We start from the raw sequence: 19,358 nt of genomic DNA, 5'->3' as shown, positions 1-19,358 counted from the left end.
CCTCAATGGAGGAATGAAATGATGAGATAGCTATAAGATATATTCTAATGATGTTTTGTTGTAGAGTTAGAAAGAGGGGGTGGTATAAATAATTCAGAGTAGAAGATAAAATATAATTGCATGAGCTGTAGCATGTTTTCCCCATGAAACACAATAGCATTTCTATATGGGGAAGTAATTACTCCTTTTAAAAAATAATTAAATGGACCATAGGTTACACAGAATAATTATTAAGTTTCCAAGCTTTCTTCCCATTCCAAAATACAACATCTGAAATCAAGAACTCAAACCACAGAAGGTTTGGTGTATGGATTCAGTCAACCTTGGGCCAAATCATAGTGCAGGTGGTTTGCTTTCCTCACCATTTCTATTATGACTCTTTTCTCCCCTTTTCTTTTACACATTTCTTTTCCTTCATCAGCTAACATGGAAAACTCTCATGTTGACTTGTGCTCTTTAAATCAGCCTTGTCTTTCCCTACTGTGGTCTAAAATCCAAAGTTATCCCCTTTATCCTTTAGCATACTGATGAATTTAAACTTGTTCATAGAAAGGTTCCAATGACCTGAATAACACTAATGTGGTAATAGGGTCATAAGCTACCTTTGTATCTCAGAATATCTACTACTTATTGTTGAACCCAATAAACTTATTGTTTATCCCAATTCCTGGGTATTTCCACTTTAAAAGTGGCTATTTGTTAATATTTTCCATTTCCTCCAAGATCATATGTATGTGTGTATATATGTATATATAAATATTCTTTCACTGATTATCATAATTAGAATCAAGAAGTATCAACAGTTAATATTTGCAAACAATTTAAACCTTGTGTGTGTCTAAGTACCCTTTTCTTCCTCCCACTTTACTTCTCCCTCCTCTTTTTTCTCCCCCTTCCACACTAATACTAAAGAAATCAAGGGAAGGATTCTGGGAAGATAAAGTATGTCTGTAAATTTCAAGCTCTCCTGATTTCCCCCACAAATGGAATAAATTTGCATGTCAGGACAAACATAGGCTGGTGCAAAATCAAGCTTTGGGCCACACATACTTTTGGGTCCTCCACATACAACCACAGAAGATCTGAAGAAAGACCCCATCTGAGAACCTGTCTAAAGTGCAAACACCTCCAGGCTACCTTGCAAAAACATCAAGTGAGAAATCCTCGAGCTAGCTGGATGTAGCTGGAGCCTCAGCAGGAACCACAGAGACTTTCCCCTCCTGGAATGTTTGTGGAGTCCCGGGATCTGAATCTGGGAGGACAAGTGAACATGCCAGCTATGCTGCTAAAAGGCAGCCTTAGGTGAGACAGAACCAGCACCTGGTGAGTGCAGAGACAGTAAAGCAGGGTAGGGTGCTGCTGGCTGTGGACACTTGCAGGAGGATGGAGTTCTTGGTTTGGGGTTCTTAGTCAGAAGGGACAGCTGAAGGGAAACTTAAGGGACCAACCCTCCCACCCCACGATTACAGGTGCTTACATTGATACCTCTTATTTAAAAAAAAATGAACCAGCAAAGAAGAAAGAACCCCACCATTGAGATGTACTATGGGAACAGAGAAGACCAGGGTTCATCTTCAGAGGAGAATACTTCTCCCTCAAAGAGTAATGTGAAATGGCTTCCCATCCAGAGAGAATTTATAGAACTCAAAAAAGATTTAAAAACCAAATAAAAGACATTGAGGAAAAACTAAAAACAAAAACAAAATCCAAGAAAAATAAAAAGATGAAAAAAATTTGGTTAACTAGAAAAAGAGGTATAGACTCTCAAAGATGAAAATAATTTCTTGAAAATTAGAATTGGGCAAGGGGAAGTCAGTGAAGCTATGAGAGATTAAGAAATAGAAAACTAGATTATAAAGAATGAAAAAATGGAATAGAATGTGAAACATCTTATAAGAAAAATGACAGATCTAGAGAACAGATTGAGAAAACATAAGAATAATTGAACTGCCAGAAAGTTGTGATCAAAAAGAGAACTTTGACACAAGAATGCAAGAAATAATCCAAGAAAATTGTCCTGGAGTGATAGAACATGAGAGGAAAATAGAAAAAGAAAAAATTCACCAATCAAGACCTCAAAAAGATCTTTTGTGGAAAACCCACAGGAATATTATTGCCAAACTTCGAAATTCCCAGATCAAAGATAAAATTTTGCAAGAACCATTCAATTACCCTGGAGCTACAATTATAATTGTATAAGACTCATCAGCAGCTACAATAAAAAAAAAAATCACAGGTCCTGGAATCATATCTATCAACAATCAAAAGAAATAGGCCTGCAGCAAAAAAAAATCATATCCAACAAAATTACCAATATTTTTGAATGACAAAAAAATGGACCTTCAACAAACTTGCAGATTTTTCAGGACTTTCTATCAACCAAATCTGAACTTAACAGAAAATTTAACATATAAAAGCCAATATCAAAGATCAATTTTAAGGAACTCAACATGGACAAACTGCTTAAACATGGACAAACTGCTTAAACATGGACAAATTGTTTACAGTTTTTTTATAACATGGGAAAAGTATACTATATGTTTAAGATTCACATCAACAAGAGAGTAGCTTAAAAGAAAGATTTTCAGGCTTAAGGTAAAAATAGTAGTCAGATCATACAAATGAAGTACAGAAGAATAGACATAGAAGTATTAGGGGGGAGAGGAGGGCTTGTAGCTTTAAAAACCTACTCATGTTGGGAATGGATTAAATAGGCAACAGTACAACTATACCATGAAGGGTATAGCACCCTCCAAAATCTATAAAGAAATAAGGGAGGAGGGATGAGTGGAAGGGAAAGCAAAAGGTGAGGAAAGAAGACAAGGTAGAGATCCTTGAATGGGGGAGGGATTAAGTAATAACAAGGCAAGTTATGGAACAGAATTTAATTAAAGAAGCAGCAAGGATAAGAAAGACTTATGTATGTGAGATATGTTTGTGTGTATGTATGTATATATCTAGATATGTATACACAAATATATCTTTTCTTAACTACAGCTTGCTTGAGGGTGGTTGGGGATGAAAGGGAAAAAAAGAATAAAGTAAATAAGGTGTTTATATCTTAGAGCACTAAAGAACAATTTACAGGGAAATAAAGAAAAAATGGACATTTGTGAATATAATTTCTTCTATTAATATATATATATGTATGTGTATATATATATATATATATATATATGCGTTTTCTTGGTCTGGTCATTTGAATCCTCTCTGATGTTCTGTTGGGCACACGACAATTTTCTTTATTTTGCATTATTTTGTTTTGTATTCCTTTTCTGTTTTTCTTTTCTTTTTTATTACTCAGTTTTTTAAAATAAAATAAATTAAAAAACAAAACAAAACAACACTCTCTCCCCAAAAAAGAAATCAAATAATTGATAGGACTGGACATCTTGTATTTTATTAATTTCATGTGTTGCCATTAACTGAAAAAAAAAAATCCAATGACAATGCTTCATATCAAACTTCTCGTGATTAAACTTTCTGTATCAAATTAAACCTCAAAGAAAAATCTTCTATTACTAGTATACTAATAGAAGCCTTTTCACTATAATAAGTACTATGTCAGGGAGCATGCTCAGAGTTGCCTTTATTGGTTCCTATCAACCCCACACGTATTGGCTCAATATTCAGGTCTGTTGGGAATGTGATCATGACAGCAACTCAAATCTGAAGGATATAGGTCTTCTGCCATTTTTAAATGGCAAAGCAATACCATCCTTGGCTCCTGAGTTGGAAGAGCTTTTAAAAAATAAGAAACTATCTTTTTTTCTTGTTTCAAGATTATCCTATATGGCAGAAAATATGCTCTCTATCACCAAACCCCCATCCCCACCCCCCCAGAGCTAGGAGGAAAAGGGGAGGGTGTTCTTTTCCCTTTCTGCTTCCCTTCCCAAAGAGGAGCTAAGTGACTACTACTTCTGAAGTTATCTATCTGTAAGCTTAGAGATATTCAAAAGATATCAAGGTCCAGTGTCCAATGAGGGGACAAGAAAGCATTGAAGAAGACAACCACTAGGAAAAGGAAGAGGCTAAATCTCTGGGTTGGAAGGAGATAACGCCCACTCAAGAGCCCTGAAAATGTTTAGATGAAGTTTAAGTATCGTCCTGTTAGCAGAGTCCAATATCTTACATTATCTCCTGTCTCCAGTTCTCACATCCACCTCAGAGTTCATCTTTCCCTTGAAGATGAAACTTAAATAAGGACTTCTGCATTTGTCTTTTTTGATACACCAATGGCTAATGAATGTTTCTCCAAACTCCTTACATGCATAATATTTTACAATGCAATGATATTTTATTACACTCATATTCACAATTAATGGTCATGTACTTTGCTTCCTGTTTTTCTAGGAATATTTTGGCATAGAATCTACCTTTCATCTGCCTATCTGTGTGCACATTTTCCTTTCACCTCTACAGTGGCCATCATTGGCTCAATTTTTTCTCACATAATTACAACTGTTTTCTAGAAGCAATTTACAACATTAATAATGGTACATTGGTTTTCATGTCTTCCCACTATCCCTCCAATAATAATAATTTCCAACATTCATCATCCGACCTATTTCCTGAAACCTTTAGATATAGCAGAGTTTAGTGTTCAGAGCTGGCCTCAGAGTCAGAGAAAACAGAATTCAAATACTGATGCTGGTACATATTAGCTATGAGCTCAAGGGCCACTTAACCTCTCAGGGACACATGAAATAGGTTTCAAAGAAGGTGCCAATTTAGAAGACATTCTTCATCCAGAGCTCTTTGTACCAACAAAAAAAGAAGTCTGGTAAAAAAAATTAAAGATCAAAGTCTCAGTGTAGTTTTATTTGGCATTTCAGTCATTATTAATAGTATGGAACATTTTTTTTCATGGTTCTTCACCATTTCCTCTCTTGAAAAACTTTATTCATATCATTTGATCAAGGAATAATCACAATTGGATATGTTTATGTCAATCCCCAGATATCTTGGATACTAGAGATATATAAGGCAAATGTTCATTCCAAAATGAATTTTATTATAGCTGTACAGATTTTGCTCTTTCATTTTAAATAATATAAACCACCTATATTGTCTTTAATGACCATGCCTATCCCTTGTTTGATTAAGACTTCTCCTCTAACCATATTTGTGAAATTAACAACCTTCTATTTTTTAAAAAAAATGATATGACTATAAACTTGGAAAACATTTCTACATTGAAAGGTTCTGATAAAGGCCTCATTTTTAAAAATATAGATAACTGACTCAAATTTATAAGAATTCAAGCCATTCTCCAAATAATAAGTAGTCAAAGGATATGAACAACTTTCAGATGAAAAAACTGAAACTATTTCTAGCCATATGAAAAGTACTCTTTATCATTACTGATCAGAGAAATGAAAATTAAGACAACTCTGAGCTACCACTATACACCTTCAGATAGGCTAAGATGACAGGAAAAGATAATGATGAATGTTGAGGGGATGTGGGAAAACTAGGACACTGACACATTGTTGGTGGAACTGTGAATACATCCAGCCATTCTGGAGAGCAGTTTGGAGCTATGCTCAAAAAGTTATCAAACTGTGCATACCCTTTTTCCCATCAGTATTACTAGTGGGCTTATATCCCAAAGAGATCTTAAAGGAGGGAAAGGGACCTGTATGTGAAAAAATGTTTGTGGCAGCCCTCTTTGTAGTGTCCAGAAACTGGAAACTGAATGGATGCCCATCAATTGGAGAATGGCTGAATAAATTGTGGTATATGAATGTTATGGAATATTATTGTTCTGTAAGAAATAACCAACAGGATGATTTCAGAGATGCCTGAAGAAACTTACATGAACTGATGCTGAGTGAAATGAGCAGGACCAGGAGATCATTATACACACATAGCAACAACAAAACTATATGAAGATCAATTCTGATGGACGTGGCTCTCTTCAACAACGAGAGGATTCAAACCAGTTCCAATTGTTCAGTGATGAAGAGAGCCATCTTCACCCAGAGAGAGGCCTGTGGAAACTGAATGTGGTTTACAACATAGCGTTTTCACTCTTTTTGTTATTGGTTACTTGCATTTTGTTTTCTTTCTTATTTTTTACCTTTTTGATTTGATTTTTCTTGTGCAGCAAGATAACTATAAAATATGTATGCGTATATTGGACTTAGCATATATTTTACCATGTTTAACATGTATTGGATTACTTGCCATCTAGGAGATGCATGGTTGAGAAAGGGGGAAAAATTGGAACACAAGGTTTTACAAGAGTTAATGCTGAAAAATTATCCATGCATATGTTTTGAAAATTAAAAAGCTTTAATAAAAAAAGATTAAAAAATGCTATTTGGTAGCATATCTATTTGGAAAATTTTGTGATTTATGATATAAACTGCTTCCTAGTTTTCCTAGTAGTTCTTGTTGAATGGTTCTCCATGAGTAAATGTTCTTTGATTTATTGAATTATAGGGTACTATGTTTCAACTGTTTCTGAATTATGCCTATCTAGTTCTAACATTGTATTCTAATTTTAAACCAGCATCAAATAATTTTGATGGTTACTAATTTGTTGTATAGATTATGAGTTCTAGTAATGTCTCCTCCTTCCTCCATTCCAACTTTTCCCATTATTTCTTGACATTTTAGACCTTTTGTTTCTGCAGTTGAATTTAGTTTTTATTTGGACAAATTTCTCTAAAGTAAATCGATGGCAGTTTGATTGGTATAGCATTAAACATGTAAATGAATTTAGACAGTATTATTTTTATTAAATTGCAGTCCTCCTTCGTTAATAATGTCTCAAATATTTAAGTATATATTTTTAAAAAGAATGATTTTCAGTTTTTATATATCTTAATAAGTTAACATCAAAGTGGGATTTATTCATTCTGAATGGTATTTCTTTTTGTGTCTTTTACTGAATTACCTATAAAATGACTGATGATTTCTGTGAATTTATTTTGTATATTGCTTATTTAATATTTTTATTTTTACTAGCTGTCTTATCCTGGATAATACAGTTAACTCAGCTTGCCTCAGTTCCTCATCTATAAAATGAATTAAAGAAGGAAATGGCAAATCACTAGTATTTTTGCCAAGAAAATCCCAAATGGTGTCATAAAAAATCAGATAGGCCTGAAATAACTGAACTCTAACATCAAGAAAAGCTTTAACTAAATATATTGTTTCAGTTAATAATTTTTTTGAATTTATGGGTTTTCTATATAAACTATCTTATTGGCCACAGGGACAGTGATACCTACCTCCTTGACTATGTTTATGACAATTTTTAGATAGATTTGCTCACATTTAGGAAAAATTCTTGTATCCATGTTAATGCTTTTTAAAAAAACGAACTGCTATATTATGTCAATGGCTTATTTATGCATTTCTTGACATTAGCATCAAAATTGTTATTATCTCTGTTATTAGTATGATTCATACTATCTGTAGCTTTATAAATTTTGGAAACATCCTTTCATTCTTACCATAAATCCAACATATTCATGGTAAATGATTCTTGGAAAATGTTATTTCAGCTTCCTTCCTATCTCATATTTCTGCATCGATATTCATTAATGAAACATCCTGGTGAAGTGGCAAAAGATGAAACCAGATGATCTTGCTTAAACCCCACTGATTGTTACCTGTGTGACCTTAAATGTGTCACTTAAGCTCTCATTAAAGTAAGGGGCTTTGCCTCTAAAGGACCTTCCAGCACTAAATACATGATCATGTGATTTCAGAATCCTATATGGCTTGTAGTCTCCTTTCTTCCTGGCTTAGGTAACAGTTTTTTTTTTCTCATAAAAGAAATTTTTTTCCCATTGAAGTCTATTGCTGACTCAATTTCTCAGTTTGAGATAAGGTTGCTTGGCTTCTTTATTGTTATGTTATCAGAGTATTTTGTATTTTTATATCTAACTTGTTTGTATTTTTAGGATTTTTGGCTTATAATTTAATAGTTTCTAATAATTTCTTATTATATCTTTAATTTTCCATGTATTGCCCTTCAAATTTTTATTTTGTTTTCCTCTCCTTTTTATCCAAATTAGATGTTTTGTCTATTTTAATTGATGCATTTTCATAATTAACTCAGTTGATCACTTCAATCATGATTTTAAGATTATACTTAAATTTTCTTCTCTTTTCAAGATCACTATTTTGTGCTAATTTGTGGTTTACTAAACTGTTGATTTTCTAGGCTTTCTTCTTGTACACTAATTGTTGATAGAAGTGTTTCAAAATATAACATTTCCCCATAGGATTATTTTAGTTTCCTCCCATAAATTTTAGTAAGTTTTTTTATGACAAATATTATACCTGTTAATATCTAACTCTGAATCTTTTGTTCATAATTGCCTTATCTGATTAATAATTTTATTGTGATGTGATCTAAAAGTATATCTTTAATAATGATATAATTATGTATTTGTTTATAAAATTTTTATGTCCTATCATATGGTCAATTTTTATAATGGTGTCATACAATGCTGAAAAATAAGCATACTTCTTTTAATTTCCATTCTGCAAGCACTAAAGATCTTGCCTACTTTTTCTCAGTTTCTTTTGAGATCCTCAACTTTATTTTTTTGCTTATTTTATATTATAGAAATGTAAAGAACAACCATAAACCCAACAATTATTAATATGCCAGATCTTTCCAAAGTTCCTTAGCTTTTCTATTATCTTTATTTATCTTTATTATTATCTTTCAAAGTTCTTATTAATATTATGTTATATTAATAATATTATTAATATAGAACATTAATAGTGTTCTATTATCTATGGTGTCTTTTATATCTATGGTATAATGTAGTTTCCCTCTTTATTTCTCTTATCCATGTTGATTTTTACTATTGCATTATCTCAGATCATGATTGGCATTCCTTCTTTCATGTATTCAACTGAGGGACATTAAATTCTACTCTACCCTCTCAAAATAACTTTGGAAAATTTAACCTACTTTTTATGAAAAAAAATTGGGGAGACTTTTGTTTTCTCATTTATTCTTCCTCCATTTTATGGATATGTTCATGTCATTCTTTTTTTGTTGTTGTTGTTCATGTTATTCTTTAATCACTACTGTGTTTATTTGTTTTTTATTGTAATTTTTAATTTTCCCATCAACTTATGAGAGAAAATGTAGTGAAGAGAAAAGAAGTTAACACTAGGTATCTGTATTTAAATCTCTTGAAACAATCTGAGTTTTCTCCTCTCCTCTTATTGTTCCAATCCAGACTTAAATCACTTGGTTTTGGACTTTTTCTTTTTAAATCAATGTACCACAGTTATAGTTTCCTTTGCCTTTTCCCTTTTCTCCTCTTTCATTTTCCTTCTTTCCCCACCTTCAAACTCTCTTCAACCATATATGTTTTAATTTATTTTGTTTTAAATCTTACTTTGCTAGACTCAGGTAAAAACAAATTTTATCAGAGATACATTAATCACACTATTTCTCCCTGTTTCAACAATATTCTGTGGCACATCAATTATGAGAAATAATTTAATTTTTTTTTATATCTCCATTTCTTTAGTCCCTCCTTACTCACTCCTTTTATCTCTATATTTCCCGCCACCCCTATTGAACCCATGATTTTGGCTACAGTTCCTTGGTATATGGTTTCTTCCTATTTGCTTTAAGTAATTTTTTTTCTTTTATCTCTGGATTCTAGAGTTTGGCAAGCACATTTAAGCATATTTAAGTATGAGGTTCCTCTTTGGTAGAAAGTAGTAGATTCTGTCTATCATTACTTTTTTCCTCTAGTTCCAATTCTTCTGATTATTCTTTTATAATTTCTTGAAATATTGTACTTAGGGTATTTTTTTTGCATGCGATTATGCTTTTCTGGGAATCCAATGATCTTTAAATTATTTTTCCTGACTATGTATCCAAGTTTTTGATAATGGATATCACATACATTTGTGATTTTGGGGGGCTGAATCACAGCCTGTGGAAAATTGTGTAACAATTTTAATTAATTAATTAATTCATTCATTCATTCATTTTTTTTGCTGAATCAACTGGGATTAAGTGACTTGCCCAGGGTCACACAGCTAGGGAAGTGTTAAGTGTCTGAGGTCACATTTGAACTCGGATCCTCCTCAATTCAGGGTTGGTGCTCTATCCACTGTGCCACCTAGCTGCCCCATGTAACAATTTTAATGATGGCTACCTGTCCCCCTTCACAAAAGCCCACATTACTGCTTCTAAGTGAAAGGCGATGTGGTATATTGGATAAAAGCTGATCTGAGTCAGGAAGACCCAGGCATAAGGCCTTCGTATGAACTATCTCACTTAATTTCTCAGTGTTCCAGGTCATTCTCTAAACTAAAAGTTGCAGGAGCTCTCTCTACATTGATGAAATGATAGTTATTTAAAGACACACACATACACACACACACACACACACACACACATTGTTGATGCTATATGGCTACAAGGGTTGCTTGGAGGTGCTGAGGATATACTGCTGGTCCAGATTTCAAACCTAATCTCAGATTCTTAGTAGCTATCTGAACAAAGTAATTTAACTCTGTGTGCTTCTATTTCCTAATTTGTAAAATGAGCTGGAGTAAAAAAAAGGGCAAACTATACTCTAGGACCTTCACCAAGAAAACTCTAAATGGGGTCACAAAGAGTAAAACAGCTGAAACAACTGAGCAACAAATATGGCTACAATTCATAAACTGAATTCTATCAGAAGAGTCATAATTGAAGGAGACCCAAAATATAATGGAAAAAGACATGGTAGGTGTAAATAAAGCAATAGTATTTAACTAAAGTTGATCTTCTCTGCTAGCTCCAAAGTAAACCTGTAAGATATCAGATATATGAATTACCTAGCTCGAATAGTTCTTGATAAATCTTTGTTGAATGAATTTTATTTTATCAAAATTATTGCCATATTAATGTCTAGTAAATTAAGATGTAGAAATTAAGACAATTTACTCATTTTTTTTCTTGAGAAAATTTCCCATAAATTATATAGAAAAGTAATGATGGAAAGTGAGGAGAGGGAACTGAATTATTTAAGATGGGAGAGTCAAAGAAAATCTGACTTTTTTGGTAATTCACATCAGAACATGCATGTTTTAGAAACTTAAAAAGAGTCAAGTCCAAAGATCACACTAGGTGCTATGTTCTGAAAGGAAAGAAAAACAGTACTATGAACCATTTCAAGGGTTATAAGTCCTTTACACTGCCCATCCCATTCTGGATTCATGCTTGGGATCACAATTGTCATTTTAAAATTTGTCTGCTAGATACATGAGTGACATATTGGAAGGCACCTTCTATCTTTGGGCCAAGTGCCCAATATTCTAGATTTTGGCTCACTACTTTTTAGCATTCTAAAAGTGTTGAAATGACATACTTCCATATTATCTTGTGCTGTAACACTTGGACAGTCACATGAAATGACACATGAAAAAATTTCAGTACTATTTTTAAGTATATAACTGCATTTTTTCTCTTGAGTATCCAGTTAAGTTTCTACAACTAATCCTCTGAAAATCTATAGCTTACAAGGACAATTCTTTTCCTATTTGTTATAAGCTCACAGGGAAGAAGGAAGGGAAGTACATAATCAAAAAAGAAAGTAACATAAAAATAAAAAGGCACCAGGAAAAATTATTTTTAAATTCAATTTTTTTTATCTATTGGATACCAAATTAGACTAAATGTTTTTGTGCATACAAAGTACAGTCCTAGTTCTAAGACTAGTGATTTCAATGCCTTGTTTACTAAAGTGCTTTAAATTATAAATTGGAAAACATACTGAACATACATTTTGTCTCAGCAGATCTTTCCAAGTCCGTGGAACACTAAACTATAGTATTTCTTTTACAATATCCTAACAAACACTAGGTACTACACAGATACAGAGCTTTTAAAAAAAAAAGAACACCTATTTGTGCGTTGTATTCTCTTTTGAAAAGCTTTCCAAATCACTTATTTTTTTTTTCTGAGAGACTTAGTGCCCCATTCTCTACTCAAAATGGAAAATATGTTGAGTTTAATTGTTAAAAGTATACAAAATAAAGTCAGTTACCTTCTATAAATGCTTATGGACACATCCTCCCTTTCCATTATTAACTACTACATTGTTTTCAGCAAATGTACTTTATGGAGAGGCTTGTTTAGCTTTTTCTTGGAAAAAAAAAAGCTATTGTGTCAAAACAAAATATATCAGTGAATTTTAAAAATAAATAAAACAAAAAGGCTTATGACAAGTGTGCTATCATGAGACAAATATTTTCAGAGGCATTTTCTAAAATTCAATCATATTAGTATTTAGATGCTTAATTCTGATGACATACAATTTGATATAGCCCTTGATAAAATACAAATAACAAAAAGAACTCACATTTTGACCTAAGAAGCAAAAAACACCAAAAAGTGCAACCCTTGTGTTTTATCTAGCTTTGTATGAGGTTGACTTTCATTTGTGGCATAAGATTATTAGTGTTTTCTCCCTATTATTGTGAGAGAACTAGAAGTTTTGGAATGATTATTCATCAACAAGAAATGGAATATACCTTAAAAGTAGGAATTTATGCTATAGGAGAATACCTATAAATTTGATTTGAAATTTATATAGATTCACTTAGAAGCTTTGGTAACATCTGTTTTGACACAGAGTTATTTATAGATATATAATTGTATCCATGTATATGTATGTGTACACATATATACATATACATATATGTGAATATATCTGTACTTCTCTCTAGGTATATATGTATAGATAGATTAGATGTATGTATATTCATTCACAATATTTCCAGAATTTTATTCCATCTGGGGCTTGATTTTACCATCATCTTAGCCTTTTTTTTTAAAAAACTCAAATAAACCATTTCATTTGGTCTTTCTTATATTATTTAATGGATACATTTGTCCCTACATCCTAATTGTAGATTTTCATGCTACAAAGTACTCTATTTGTATTTATTATCAATTAAAATCATTAACAACTCATTGTGTAGAATGTACAATATTCTTTATAGAAATTAGCAATTTAAATTCATTGAATGAGTCTAGGACACAATGCAAAAAAGGCAGAGATATAAAAGCTTTATATTGTTGCAAAGAAACAAATATTAAAATAATGAATATACTCTTTATTCTTACAAAATATACAGTCTTTGACAAGCACTTGTTACACAGATGCATTATTGTTTTAATATTTTCCTATTAGTCTGTGACAAACCATGAAATTCAATATTGCTCACCATGACCAATCCATGAAATTTTCCAACTTTGTTCCTGATTTTCACAGAGTCTTACTCTTAGATGAAATGATCCACTGGATAGTTAGCAGGGCAATTTTTTTCATCTCTGCTAATTTGGTTTAGTTTCCTAAGATATGAGTCTCATACCCTGGGATTTTCATGATTACGAAATTACAAAATCTAAAGCCCAAGGCATGTATTTCACTATTTCTTGTCCCTTCCTGAGTTTTCCACTTCTAAAATTAGTCCTCAACCTAAGGCTGTCAGCAAATACTTTGTATGCAGCCAATTTGTTAAAAGCCAAAGAGTGGGTGAAAATTATAGGGAAATTGAAAGAAAGATTGTTAATTACTTTTGGAATTTTGAACACAAAAAAATCATTTTTACTTCATCCTAGCTAGTAAGTTAAAGAAAGAGATATTGGTAGGGCTGATTTAACCAAGGTAATGGCAATGCTATGAAAATTTCTTTATAATCATAAATTAAATACAGTTAGATGAAATTACTATTTGGTTCAAGGAGAATGGGGGTGGGCAATGGAGATAGGGACTAGAGTTTAACTCAAATTCTGTTTTGAAGTTTTTCTGTGTCAAATAATGTTCTACCATAAATACCATTACAATAAGGACATGCCAACTGTACCAGTAGCCCAGTACTTTAATTCATAATATCTATAGCTACTTTGAGAACATCTTGAAATTAATCAAAACAATCAAAATTCCATAGTATTTCACAATTTTTTGAAGCTTCAAAATTCTCATGAACCTGAAACCATCTTCATGCTAACAAGAGATGTCTCTATAGCACTCTAATAAAAGTACATCACATATTTTCATAATTGAGGTAATAATTACATTATATTTCACATGCATAGAGATTTTTAGTTTTCAAAATGCTTTCTTCACATGAAATTTTTATTTAGTCCATATTGATACCTCTGTGAGGTGGAAAAGGCAGGTATTATCTTTGTAATATGAAGTTTAGTGATTATCTAAAACCATAGGACAAAATTTTAGTGATTTGGAACTAGAAATTCATTCTTATGACTCATAATTCTGTGTGTTTTTTGTTTCTTTTTGCTAAAAATGAAAACTATATTGTGTGACAGTGGACTGGACTCTGAATCGGGAAGATCTGAGCTTCAAATCCTACCTGAAACATTTCCTCATCTATAAAATGAAGCAGCTGGATTTAATGTCCTCTGAGGCTCTGTTCACCCCTCTAAATCTTTAAGCTGTGAAGAACAATTACTTGTATAAATCATGCAAACCCAAAATAATAAACAATATACTTACTCATATAATTCTGTTAATGGTGATGTCAAAATGATCATTGTTGTAAATAGATTATTACAGTGGGTATGAATTTTCAAGATCTTTTCATTTATACATTCACGAGGATTCAAAAGTTCTTGTACTGATCTACAAATTGACCAGAGCATTTCTTCGATGCATATTAAAATTGCAGTAACATCAAACCTATAAAAATCAAAGAAATAATTACATCAAAATGATCTTGGGCCTTGATATTTGCAGTATTACCCTGAAAATAGGAGATCTGGCATGATCAATAATAAATGGGAAAAAAAAGATTAAATTATGCAACTGTTTCTTCCCTCTTACGTGGGGCAGTAATAACATTATTGTTAGCAAAAATGAGGCCTCAAAGTACATCACATTTGAGAAGTGTAGCTGTATTTTAACTGTATGGCATGTTTTATTTGCATTATCAGTGAAGAAAACAAAATATAGTTTTTTTTTAAAAAAAAGGAAAACTACTTGAGACTGAGTTAAGTAGCCAGGTAAGTAGGCAAAGGTAGCCAAAATTTCCTTTTGTTACCTGAAAACATGTGAGCAGATGTTAAAAGATAATCTTGCTCACTGTCAAAATATAGAAAAAGAAAAACCCAGGACACAGTACCAAACTATTATAGCAACTAGGAAATAGGCAGAAGGAATGATATCAAGCTGGGAACACTTGAATTTTGAGAATTTTAAAAATCTAATTGTATTGATTACAAAAATGAAATATGTAACAACATGCTTATAGTATTTGCTAATCTCTCTTATTTCTTTGTCTTTCTGTTTTTTATTTTAGCCAAAGATTCATAAATGTAGCATTATCTCAATGTGTTCCATTTAAAATTATTTTTGTATGTAAATGAATCTTATGTAACTCATTTAGCTTTTTAAACTTTAATTTGCTGTTTCTTAATTTTCTATAGATAAGAGTTAAAAAGTAAAAAATGGAAGATGAAGTAGAAATGAGAGGATAGAAGAGAAGAGAACTCAAGAACTATTTGGTCAATTCAGGTATCCTGAGAAATCTTGTCTTTTGGCTTCAATTTAACTGAATATTTATACTAAGTCTTTGGCTATTATGCGACAAAATAAGTATTTACAAAAAGTCAAATAGATTATACAAACCATAATAAGACCATCAACTACCTTTGAGTAGATCCAAATGTTGTTTGTATATAGGTTTTGCTAAATAAATTACAGATGATTAAAATAGGGATATAAAGTAATACATAATTTAAATTTTAACATAGTGTCTTATATAACTTCATGTTTGATACTAACTTCATGTTTGTTTAACTAAATTGGATGAGATAGTTGTCTAAGGCATGTGTCCCATCGACCAAGGGTGGCTTGAGTTAACTTTTAAAAGTACAACACATTAGATTAAATTACAAAATTCAGTTTAGGGAAGGGAAGTCTCTGACTTTGAATACAATATTTATACTACCAGCAGAAATCAGTCACCTGAATAGTACAATTAAACAATTAAATACATTTTATATTTCATGTGAATGTGCTTTTATTTCGTATATTGAATTAATGACTATAAATCTTACAGTCAAAAGTTTTATTACTGTTGCCTTAATGAAAGAAAATATTTTGTGCCTTCAAATGAAGTTTCTTCAGCAGACAATATTTTTAAATTTAAATTTAAAACAACCTGTACAAAATAACTGTATTTGCGAAACACTGAAGTCAGGCCTAGATACCCTGAAAACTGCAATGTACTTTGGAAGACAGTGATCAAGAAATGTTTCTTCCTGTTTAGGAAAAAAAGCTCCTTAATATCTATAGAAGACTACAGGTATCTCAAAATATACTTAAAATTGTGTGCATGCAAAAGATGTGAATTATATGAAAATAGTATTTTAAAAATACTATTTTAAAAATACACTTTATGTAGTACTGTAGCTATAAGACACTAGTTAACTTATGAAATTCAATTATAAAACTCCTTAATTATTACTAATTCACCTCAAAGTTAATGTCTTTGGTTTAATACATATTTACTGTTGCCCCTAATCTTCCTTGAAGTTACTCTGTGTTGAAGTAGTCCTCATTAATATAAAATAATAAACAAAGAAACAGAAGAAAGAAAGAAATTTTAAAAGGACAGAAAAAGACAAGAGATAAAGGAAGGCAAGGAAAGAAAGTTAGGAGCTTTGAATGAGCTAAGGATCACCATTTTTTAAAAAGGAATTTCCTTAATGTAGTTATACATTAACGTACTTTAACGTTCTAGAAACAAAGTAGTTAGGAGGTTTTATATTGAAGAGATTTACATGTTACCTTTTTAAGAGTCATAAATATTTTAAATAGGAATAGTTTTTGTTAGATGAGTCAGAACTAAATTATGACTAACGTAAAATTAAGGAAAACCATTTATCTAAAACAAAATACCTAGAAATCATATTTCAATTACCTTATCTGTGGAGTTCTCTTATAACTGGGATGGGCCTGAGAATATCTGGAGGCCAGCAGATCCAAAGATTTCTCCAACACGTCTATGAGAATCTCTTGGGCTAACTTGGGGGGTAGAGCAGCCCACAGATCATGATGGAGAGCACAGCAGAAATAATGCCACATCTGGATAGAGAATGAGCATCTTTCCCCCTGGCAAAACCATTACACATTAAACAATAGAATCACATCTTCCAAAATGTCAACTCAGTTCCTGTGAATCTTATTAGTTCAGGCTGAAAGGAAATAGCTGAAGAGTTCGAGACACTAGAAGACCAAGAAAGATTCTTGACAAGATGTAAAACATCTTTATTGACAAAGAAACACATGTTCTTTTTCAATTACAAAACCAACTATTCTACCACAAAGCCAAACCACAAATATTTAACCCACCATATCCTTAATTAACCTACTCCTGACCTACTGTTTAAAATTTACTTTAAAACTATCTGCTTTGTAGTTGCTATACTAGTTATGCTAACTTAAGATAGTGGCTCTGTCTTCTAAAAACATGATTCAAATTATTTAAATTACTTAAATATGTATATTTCTCTACGACTATTATCATTACTGACAGAATTTTATGAATGTTTCAAATTGCCCAATTATGATGAAAGGGCAAGAGTAAAAATAATCTTGCAACTACATTCTTATAGCTATGAAAGTAACCAAGGGGGTTGGGAAATTTTTGAAGATTACATTAAGCTATTTCACCTATGACATTTTAATAATACCAGAAAAAGACACTAAAATTGTATAATTTATAAGACTTCAGGCAGATATTTTATTTTTATTACTTAGCATTTTAACAGTCTTTTATATATTCATCAGTCAAATTCTCTTTCTTCTCCCCCAACTCTGCAAATCTCTTCTCTGTACAAAGCCTCTCCTGACTGCAAAAGGAACTTTGCAAGTAGCAATGGCAGATGGGAAAAAGACAGAAATAAGAATATGATTCCAAATGTCTTTTAATATATTTTAATTAGTTATCAGTCTCAGAAGATAAACTGACATTTTCAAGATTATTTGATATATTTCTACATTATATGATAAAATAATGTGGAATATGATAATGCTTCTATATTATTTAGTAGAGAAAATTTCCTTCAGATGGCATCCCATGCATGTAAAAATACTATCAAAATAAGAAGACATTACATTTTTTCTAGATTTAAATGTCTGTTTCAGTCATGAATTGTGACTCTTCAAAGAAGCATCTGTTACCCTCAAAGTTTATAGTCCCATAAGTAGAAACATTTAATGTCACTTTACAGATATTAACTTTTAATTACTAAAATAATTTGTATTCAACAGAATAATGGTTTGCATTGATCTTGTGAATTTTTGGGGAAAAGATACATCGTTATTGCTATAGGAAGAATATTGCCTCCAGTTTCACTCTAAGAGAAGTTAAAACTAGAGCCAGAACTTTAAATCTCTACTTTCTAAGTTGATGAGAACATTAAGTCTATAATTGGATAAAGATATAAATTTATAAGCTTAGGCTGAGGAAGGCTCATGACAGTGCCTCATATTTTTGTTCTATCTAATAATAAGTCAGCATGTTTTTAAAAGTACAAACTAAATACAAAGAAATCTGGAAAAGGTGAAAGAAAAAAGCAAGACTAGAATAATGAGGAAAATACTAACAACAATCATATGAGCAAAGGTACATGAGAATGAATGAACAAATAATTCTGATGGGGGACTATGAGAGAATAACTAAGAATATCATACTACTTTATGCAGTACAACTAATTTAAATATAAATAATTACTAAGCAAATTTAATTATATATTCAATGTTAAGTTTTTGACAAAAAGATTTTAAACAATCTGAATTTTTAAAAAGAGTTCTGCATTTGATTGTTTCATATTTGAGGGAGGGGGCTGTTGTGTTGGGATTGGGAGGATGCAACATTGCCATCAAATAGAAATCAGTGGCAATTTGATATGACCAATATCACCATTCCTGGAGCAAAACATGCATGCTTGCAATACCTTGGCTCTTGTGTCCTTTTTAGTCCTCAAAAATATGGGAAATTCAATCTTATTAATATTTGTACTATAAAAATATTCCCTCATGTTTTATATTTCTTAAGAATATTTACAAATTGAATTACATTACATTGTATAGAAGTTTTGTATTTTTATATATATGCATATGAAAATATGCATAAGTCATCACTATGTTCCAATGGATATGTGTACCTTATAGACCTCCTCACAGCTGAACTACATTAGAAAAAGAAAAGGAATCAAGTGTTTGTTTTTTATGATCCACCACATTCTTATTGCTTATACTTGTATAAAATACTTTCTTTTTACTTCAAATGATCCTAAACTGCAATCTTTCTAACAAGGCTTTTCAAAATGTGTACTG

General features: G+C 31.6%; 1 protein-coding gene across 6 annotated transcripts in view; it reads right to left on the bottom strand.

The window, feature by feature from the left end:
* KIAA0825 (KIAA0825 ortholog) overlaps nt 1–19,358 on the bottom strand; it is a 541,416-nt gene that overhangs the window by 330,345 nt on the left and 191,713 nt on the right. For all 6 annotated transcript variants that reach the window (XM_074282080.1, XM_074282081.1, XM_074282079.1 and 3 more), the window contains 2 exons: nt 16,939–17,129; nt 14,511–14,693 (listed from right to left, as the gene is read on the bottom strand). In XM_074282080.1, the coding sequence (XP_074138181.1) occupies nt 14,511–14,693; nt 16,939–17,129 (374 nt within the window). The remainder of the gene's footprint in view (nt 1–14,510; nt 14,694–16,938; nt 17,130–19,358) is intronic.

The sequence above is a fragment of the Sminthopsis crassicaudata genome, chromosome 1 (assembly GCF_048593235.1).
Source record: "Sminthopsis crassicaudata isolate SCR6 chromosome 1, ASM4859323v1, whole genome shotgun sequence".
NCBI classification, from domain to species: Eukaryota; Metazoa; Chordata; class Mammalia; order Dasyuromorphia; family Dasyuridae; genus Sminthopsis; species Sminthopsis crassicaudata.
This window is presented reverse-complemented; position numbering and strand designations above follow the sequence as displayed.